This window comes from Berghia stephanieae, chromosome 10 (genome assembly GCF_034508935.2).
Source record: "Berghia stephanieae isolate SIO BIC M18660-M18661 chromosome 10, UCSD_Bste_1.3, whole genome shotgun sequence".
NCBI lineage: Eukaryota > Metazoa > Mollusca > Gastropoda > Nudibranchia > Aeolidiidae > Berghia > Berghia stephanieae.
The window spans coordinates 703430-712891 of NC_088369.1; the positions used below are offsets into that span (position 1 = coordinate 703430).

The 9462-nt window shown below is 37.6% G+C and overlaps 1 protein-coding gene across 1 annotated transcript; it reads right to left on the reverse strand.

Moving 5' to 3' along the window:
• Positions 1 to 446: 446 nt before the first annotated feature.
• LOC144955965 (uncharacterized) lies at positions 447 to 3458 on the reverse strand. Its single transcript, XM_078886228.1, has 2 exons — positions 2959 to 3458; positions 447 to 1071 (listed from the first exon to the last, which is right to left on the reverse strand). The coding sequence occupies exons 1-2, from the start codon at positions 3456 to 3458 to the stop codon at positions 447 to 449; spliced, it is 1125 nt and encodes a 374-aa protein (XP_078742354.1).
• Positions 3459 to 9462: the final 6004 nt, after the last annotated feature.

Here is a 9462-nt window from a genome sequence, read left to right on the forward strand (position 1 = left end):
CAGAGGAGAAAACCATTACAATTCTGATCATGTTTTGACTTTTATACATTCTGATCACATGACATGTGAAAAAGTTCTAGCAAGCATGAAGAATAAAAAGTACCGATTTTCTTTGTTTAGAACCAAGCTACCCGTTGCTGGGCGGACGTGACATCAGCCCGTTATCGGAGGAATATATTATCCAAGCCTTTCAACTGCCTGGAAACGTAACCTGACGAACCTGACATTATATCATCATAAGTTACGTAATATATTCACATTTCTATTTGTAACTGCCACAATCACTATTTATCTCTTTTAATTAAAATTCATCTTTCTTTTATTTCATCTTTAAAAAATCGTTAATTGTTTTTCATTTATAGTAACTAGTAAATTCTGGGGCCTCATTCTACATATCTTTATGCATAGTCGAGTAGCTCTTTACTCACTTGAGACCATGACACATATCATTGATGTCCAAAATCTGTTGCAATAACAGCAATTATTCCAATTAAAATAAGACAACATGGGAAAAGAAATAAACAGTTCCAGCCCAGTGGAATTAGTATTTTCTCTAAGACTAAAGGCGTTACCAAAATCAGGATATTGCTCGATAAGAAAATAATCCCTAAATTGACTGCATAATGTGTCTTTCCAAACAGCTTTGCAACAGCAATGTTGTAAATAGAAAAGACAGCCCCCATCATACCAAAATACATAACAGTCAGAGTAGAAAACGCCCAAATGTCGACTGTTGCTGTATAAGGGTAGATCAATCCGATAATCGTGAATGAGCTGTTATAGAATAGAAAAAAATTCTTGATGCTGATATTGTCTTGTAAAATGCCCAGAAATATTGAGAGTATAAGTGTTGAAATTGTAGAAGCTGTGCCTACTCTGGCCAAGAAAAAATCATCGGCGATCAAGAGCTGTCCAAATTCTTTGTAGTAGTTGTTGATGGTGACGAGACTAGTGGAGGTGGTTGTGAGAATAAGACATACGGTGTAGAATTTCGGAGTGAATATCGTCTGACGTGGGCTTAAATTGGTGGATTGATTTACTGGTTGGTTTTCTTGGGACCTGTTGCACTGACTTCAATAGTCATGAAATCTTTAGAAAAACTTGTTCTTGTTAAAATTAGGAATCAGTTTATGCCATTGAGTGATAGTCATCAATTTGCTTACAAACCAGGACGTGGCGTAGAGGATGCCATTTTGCTGTTTACAAACAACATCTACAGGCATCTAGATCACGCTAGGAGCTATTGCAGATTGCTTTTTGAAGATTTTTCTTCAGCGTTCAATACAATGCAACCTCAGTTGGTTGTTCAAAAATTGACTAGTCTGAATTTAAACAAGTATATAATTGCTTGGGTGCTCGAATTTCTTACGGAGAGAGCACAATATGTTCAATTAGGGCAAAACAAATCTTCCTGTATAACTACAAATACTGGCGCTCCTCAAGGTTGTGTATTGTCCCCTGTATTATTCACAATATACACGAATGACTGTAGAAGTCAAAACCTGAGTGTACCTTTAATAAAGTTTGCAGATGACACCGCTCTTCAAGGCCTCATAACAAATGGCAACAAAGTGGCTTATAGGCAAGAAATTGATAGATTTGTGTCTTGGTGTGATGCCCACCACCTAGAGCTTAACATAAGCAAGACAAAGGAGCTAGTGATTGACTTTAGGAGAGTGAAGGAACCGATAGAACCGTTAAAATTAAAGGACCTATTCGTCCAGCGAGTTCCTCACTACAAATACCTTGGTGTAACGATTGATGACAGGCTCAAGTGGGATGAACACTTGAAAATAATTAGGCATAAGATGTGCATACGTACATATTTTTTTATCGAAACTCTCTCTGTTTAGAATAGATAAAACCCTCTGCACATTATTTTATAGAGCAGTAATCGAAAGTGTTTTGTCATTTTGTATAACAGCTTGGGGAGGCAATTGCTTAGCAGTGGAAAGGAACAAAATAAATTCAAATATTAAAAAATCCATTAAACGCTATATAAATGATGTTGACGATGTAGATCTTTTATACGAGAAATTTTGTATAAATAAAATAACTAAAATATTAAATGACCAGTATCATCCACTAAGACCATCAATTATTATGTCAGAAAGAAGTGGTCGCCCTTTATCTATTTCAACGAAAACAGAGAGACACCGAAAATCTTTTCTGCCGTCCAGTATTAGGCTTTATAACAACAAGCAATAATCATTTTATATAATTATTTCTCATTTTTAATTTTTAAAAATATAAATATTAATTTATTAATTTATTTGTTTTGCAATCTTTTCAATTTTCAATTTATAGTGACAGTTTTAACTATTTTACAGTGTTGAAATTATTCATATTATAAAGCGCAGCTCTGGTTATAGAGCTGCTCCTTTTTTATGTATATACATCCTATTTCCATTGTATTTTTATCTTATGTGTAAATTATAACACGTCTGTACAAAAAATTTCCTTTTTGGGATGCAATAAAGTATTATTATTATTATTATTATTATTATTATTATTATTATTATTATTATTATTATTATTATTATTATTATTATTATTATTATTATTATTATTATTATTATTATTATTATTATTATTATTATTATTATTATTATTATTATTATTATTATTATGTTATTATTATTATTATTATTATTATTATTATTATTATTATTATTATTATTATTATTATTATATATTGGTGAAGACAATAATGATGTTGATGATGTTGTAGATGAAGAGGAGGATATAGCGGATGATGATGATGATGATGATGATGATGATGATGATGATGATGATGATGATGATGATGATGATGATGATGATGATGATGATGATGATGATGATGATGACGACGATGATGATAACAGTGAATGATGAATTGTTGAAATTGACGGTGGTGATGACAGTCGCAGTGGAGATTTCGATGGTGAGTTTTGTTTTGTCTTTAGTAGCAAATACGAAGACAATGGTTTTTTTCCAGCCTGAGTGTTTGTCAGAATCTTGTTGCTCTCTTCATTAAGATCATTATCTTCAGCAGAACTTCTACGATTTTTCGAGTTCTGCTCCTCTTCCACTGGTCTGATTTTAACCAAGAAGTACCCTATGATTTGTAGAGTCAAACACAAGGTTCCTAGAATTACAAAAATGGATGGCATTTTATCTATAATATCCACCTGGGTAAAATATAGAACCCATCCAACTTTCTTGTCTGGAACCTTGTTATCTGGATTGACATACCACGTGACAATTAAGGTTGTAATAATCGCTTCTATGTCAACCCCTGTTCTTGCAATGGAAATATATGTTCCAGATTTATATCCAGCCCAATCAACAATGAGCTGCAAAGATGCTCTGACGACTAAACCACTTGAAACACCATTCAACATCCCGAAGGTAAAATTCATCAAAGCGTTAGACTTTTGGATGGCAAAGTAGGTGAGAAAATAGCTAGCACCCATTGTTATAACACCGGAAATGACGAGCGGTCTTGCGCCTATTCGTCGGACTGCAAAACCGGAAATTAAACCAGATACACAAACACTAATCAGCCTCAGCGTCATTAGCCAGGGACCTTGGGCTGTGGGAGGCATTCCAGTGTAGTGAACCAGGTAAGAATTTGTGTAGACCAACAGGCACTCGCACGTGCTGGTCAGTACTGACGAATTGGGTGCTGGCGCCTATTGGTCGGTATTGAACAAGTGCCACCCCACCACCCACAGACAACTCTCTTTGGTCTGTGCCACCGCCCGCCATTGATCAGCACTGACGACCATAGGGCTTGTTCGTCAGTGAAGACAAAGACCTCTTCGCACTTATTCGTCACTACCTAAATTGTTCCATTAAAAAAATTAAATCCCAGGCTCTCAGGCCAACTAGTAGTAGTTTCTTATGGCTACACCTCCAAGTGAACCGTTTCACTCCAGTCCAGGTATTTTTGTCCTCCTTGACGGACGGTATCATAGCCCCCTGGCACGGCTGTGGACGGGCAGTGCAGGACCAAGTGGTCCATATCTTGTTTGGCACCACCACATGCTGTGCACTTGGGCGAATCTCGGTATCCCCAGCGGTACAGGTTTGTCGCTGTCGTGCCGTGTCGGGATCTGATCCTGTTTGCATGTACCCACTCCTTTCTTGTCAGCTCGTGGAATCCCGGCAGTGGTTGGATAGAGGGGTCGTTGATTATTGCGCTACCCTTTGGCGGGCAGTCAATCCATTCCTTTCTCCAGGTCTCGGCGATATCGAAATCTTCTAATTTGGAGTCATAAAAAGGTTTCCTTGATTTAAGGCGTGAGGTTTTCGGTGCCATTTCCGTGACTTGTTTGAGCGGTGTTGTGTATGAGATGTTGTCAAGGCGCTCATGTTGTTTTTGTGTTGCTTCTTCTCTACGGAGGTGAGGGGGTGCAATGCCGCTTAAGGTTGGTAGCCATGCTATTGGTGTGAATTTTAGGGCTCCCGAGACGGTTCTCATAGTATCATTAAGTAGAGTGTCCACTTTATGTACATGGGCATTGCGAGTCCAAACCGGGGCACAGTATTCAGCGACGCTATAGCATACGGCTAGTGATGATGTTCTTAGGACTTTTGCAGGGGCTCCCCAGGATGTACCAGCGAGTTTCCGTATGATGTTGTTTCGTCGTTGTAGTTTATGTGCAGTGTTCTCCACATGGTGTTTATAGGTCAGTGACCTATCCAGAGTGACCCCTAGGTATTTTGGGTTTGCATCATATGGTAGAATGTTGTCATTTGTAGTTACTTTAAGTTGGTCCTTTGATTTTGCATTGTTGAGGTGGAACATGGTTGACACTGTTTTTGTAGTGTTCATCTTCAGGAACTATGTTTTGAAGTATTGGTGTAGAGTGTCTGAATCTTGACTAAGTACTGATTGTATTTCTTGTTTGTTCTTTGACTTCAAGGCAATGGCTATGTCATCTGCATATCCAAACTTCACGGATCTTGTTTCAGGAAGGTCGCTGATGTAGATGTTGAAGAGGCTCGGGGCGAGGACTGATCCCTGTGGGACGCCATTTCTAATCATCCTACATTTGCTGGTGTTATTACCTAGGCATACAGAGAAGCTTCTTTTTCTGGCCATTTTGTTCAGGTGTTTTTGTGTTTTTCTACAGTCTATTATTTTTGACAGTTTAAAGATGAGGCCTGTGTGCCAAACAGTATCATATGCAGCTGAGAGATCGATAAATACAGCCCCTGTCTTCATTTTCTGTTCAAATCCTGTTTCTATGTAGGATGTCAGTGCCAGCTCTTGTTCTGTAGTATCTCTGTTTGGTCTGAAGCCTGCTTGTTCTGGTGGGATGCTGTTGTCAAATTTAGGAGATAGTCTTGTGAGCATTATTCTCTCTAACAGTTGCGGTGATGATGAAGAGATCATAATATTATGATGATATCTAAATCTAATGGTGAGGGGACAGTGATCGTGAAATGGCCATGCCGTAATGGAAGTTGTAATGATGCCTCGCTTTCTTGGTCCTACGCGATGACAAGGCCAGATTTAGATATCAGGCCAACTTATCCGATGACACTCAGTAACACTTAGTCACTTAGATAAGTTTGATGTCTAACGCGTTAGATGCCCTTGGGGAAACGGAATGGCTCTCGTTGTTTCAAGCCACCATGACCTTCTTTTTACTTTATGTTGACCATTCTATTCCTTTGGGGTATTTTGTTTTTTGATTTAATTTTTTTAAATTATTTTTTAAAGGTTTTTTCTTTTGCTTTTGTATATTTTTGTTATTGCTTTATTTTTTTTAAAAGAGGAAAACATGTTATATCTATAATATTTCTTGTTACGAATCTTTTATAATACTTTGTCCATTCTATTGATGAGGGTTTAAATTTTTTTTTTTTTTTGTTATGCAAAAAGAATCACGGAAAGAAGGAGAAACTTGATCACGAATGGATTATTCCATTATTGGGCAGCGTGGCTCAGTGGTACAGTCTTTGCTTCGTACCCGAAAGGTACCGAGATCGATCACCCGCCGCTGCACTGCGTGGCCTTGAGCAAGTCACCTCGCCCTAGCTCGACTTGCGGCGCTGCATTGCGGCAGATACCTGGGTTATTCCAGCCTTCCCTTGGTATAGACCCTGGATACAAATTTCCTATGAATAAAGGGAAATTTATTTTATTTATTTATTATTATTATAAGAATATACTGAAAATAACTAAACTTGTGAACGCAGTTTTAAAGTACGGATTCTTCAATCGTAACACGGACTATAAGTATAAGACGTGGGTGGGCACTTCGTATTCATATTCATATTAGGATTGATTGAATTAATGCGTTGACGCTTCCACGTCTTCATATATTATTTCATTTCTGCCACTTTATCATTCATCGCTTAAACGTTTTCGCAGTCCTAGTGTCAGACTATATTACTGATGCTGTGCGTCAAGGTAAAGCGCTCACAAGATCCGCCAGCCGGATATAACGTACCAACACACAAAACTATGTGTAACTTTAAAATTTATAGTCTGACTGATATAATTTAGTGAGTAGTAATCATAAGAATTGCTGGCTAAAAACAATAACAGAGTCAATTTCGTTCCATCAACAAGTTAATGAAGGTTACGCGTTGATTGACTAAAAATAAATCAATCAATCAATCACAATTTCGGGCGACGGTCACGAAAAGTGAGGTGCCATTAGTCCTGCTCAAGCCAAGGAAGCAATACATAATCTCATTGTTCTATTGAATAATACAACTCTTTCTGGTGGTCATCGCGTAGGACCAAGAAAGCGAGGCATCATTACAACTTCCATTACGGCATGACCATTTCACGATCAGTGTCCCCTCACCATTAGATTTAGAAATCATCATCATATTATGATCTCTTCATCATCACCACAACTACACCATCATAAAAGGGAACAAACATGTGATGTTAAAAAAAACTGGTTCCAATCTCAATTGAAATGTAAAACAACTCATCCGGAGGATTGGGTACCAACCTTGTGTAATTGATTTTCTGGTTTCAGAGTCATGGCATTTTATTTTCTAAATAATCCTGGTCGCCAATCAAAGATTATAATCTATCCTCTTTTACGTCCCGTAATCCTCCGGTATATACATCCTGCTTCTAACTGAAACTTGGTTACATTTACATACACTTCTCGGGAGTTTGGAACAGGAAGAGTAGGTGTGACGTCACTACATCTCAGCCCTATTACGATCGCAACTATACTTTCTGTACCTATTACTGCCTCCGCCACCAATAAAGATTGCTACTACACACTAGCACTATCATACCGTAGGTCATGGCCGACTGGAGTAAGTAGGGCTATGCGTTAGGTGATTCCCTTAGCACAAGGACCAGCTCGCCCCTCCTTCCAGTGCATCCTAAATTTTGGCAAAAAGTGTTCTCAGAGGTCAGACTTTGCCTCAGTTGGACGGTGCCAGTGACAGGTTTTATTTCTTTCGACGACATAAAAATAATTGACAAAAGATGACAGATGTTGAGTGGACTTTAACATCTGCTTAGAAAGGAAAAATTCTAAGGGGATAGAATAAACAGCAAAATACCCCCCCCCCTCTCTTCAGAGAGGAAAACTTGTTGCCGACAGCGAGTTCCATCTGTACCTTTCTCCTGTCTCAGTGAGATGCGAGCAAGCCGAATTTTGAATGAATAACGACGGACGAAGAGATAAGACACAATGAAAGAGCTTTCACTTTCAGTTCTAGATCAAAACCTTGAAGGCGTCACGTATCAGTGAGCATGCGCGATGGAGACCAGGATGAACCGCAATACTGGGTTGCCAGTTTGGCGTTTCACCACTAAATTTGGTCTTTATCTCTGGATTGAAAAATTTTACTGGCTTAATTAATTGATAAATTTATTAAACAAATCTCACGTAAACCGACAAAACCTGTGACTAGTATGGGACAGGAAATATGGATTTATTTGTCGCAGAACAAGTTTTTTTTTAAATGTCATTTTCCCATAATTTTGGCATCGTCAGTACAAGCGCCAACGCCCGTGGATCGGCAGTACGACAGACCTCTCACTAATCTGTGGTCAGTACTGACCAATAGGCATTAACCAGTACCTATTGGTCAGTACTGACATCCGGGCGCTGGCGCCTGTTCATCAGTACTGATCAGCAGGTGCCAGCGCCCGGGGTTCAGTACTGACAAATAGTCATTCCGTTTGATATGTTAAATGAATAAATATGATTCAACAATTGAGGACAACCATGGACCATCACCTTAAGAACGTATTGTATTATTATATCGTGGTGAACGTGGTGCCAAATAGGGGAATTTCAATTGATTAAATAAGACCCCCAGAATTTTACTAGTTATTTTTTAAAAGAAAAAACACAGATGGCGGTTATTTATGATGATATGAATAGAAAGAAATGGGTCTTCATATAAATGAATGGTGATCACATTTACAATTAAAAATAGGATTATATTATTACGTATCTTATGCGATCTTGCTGAGATGATGATAATATTAGAAATTGCTCGAGGTTTTGTGGGGTTCCACTTCCGGTCTGAGAGTTGTTGCAGTTCTTCTTTTGATCGAGACTCAGATTTGATAAATTATTTACAGTTGTCGAGCTTGTAAAGGTGATAAAGAGAGCTCGAGTGTCTTGATGGCGGAAATAAAAAAAATGAAGTGCCCCACAAAGTACGGAGGGTAAGATATAAATATATAAAATATAGACAATATGAGGAGTTGAATAGTGTGGCCGTCAAAGCGTAATTTCTTGAGAGAAATGAAAGATGAATATTAATTAGTCGTTACGTGACAAAAGCTGAATAAAAAGTATTCACAAATTTGAAATGAATTAAAATAGAAAGTTAATAAAGGAATGATAATCTAATATTATAAGCTAAAGTTTGTCTAAGCTTACCGAAACATAATTGGAGTGAGATGAACTCCGTTTTCATGTATGAAATACTAAAATAAAAATTTAGAACATTAAGGTGAATCGATGTTACGTGACACTTACCACTTCTCAGATGCACATACTGAATAATGAGAGAACGTTCTTTTTGTGCCCAACATTCTGAACGACGACATTATACAGCTATAACCATGCTACGTGGCGTGCAGTAACAGGGCGCTTGTTGTCAATTCCCGACAGAATTTGTTATAACCTAAAATAAGCTATAGATTAAAATGATCATCACCTTAGCATGCCAAAAAGAGTTACACGAGGTTTAAGCAAAACAATCGTTGTCTTTAAGAAATGTCCAGCTTTAAGAACATTCAACCAGGTTAAAAGTAATCTTATTTTTTATGGATGTTAGAAGTAAAAACTATTTTGGTAAAAAAATGCTGAAGGATGTTTTGTCGGTTGGACACTAACATTGTGATAACGGAATCCATAAACGTTTATTAGTAAGAACAATGGGTCTAAAAATATTGAAACTAAACCGATGTATTCTGAAACTATGAACAATACAGACTGTTTTTAATATCCATTTGTCTAAAAAAAA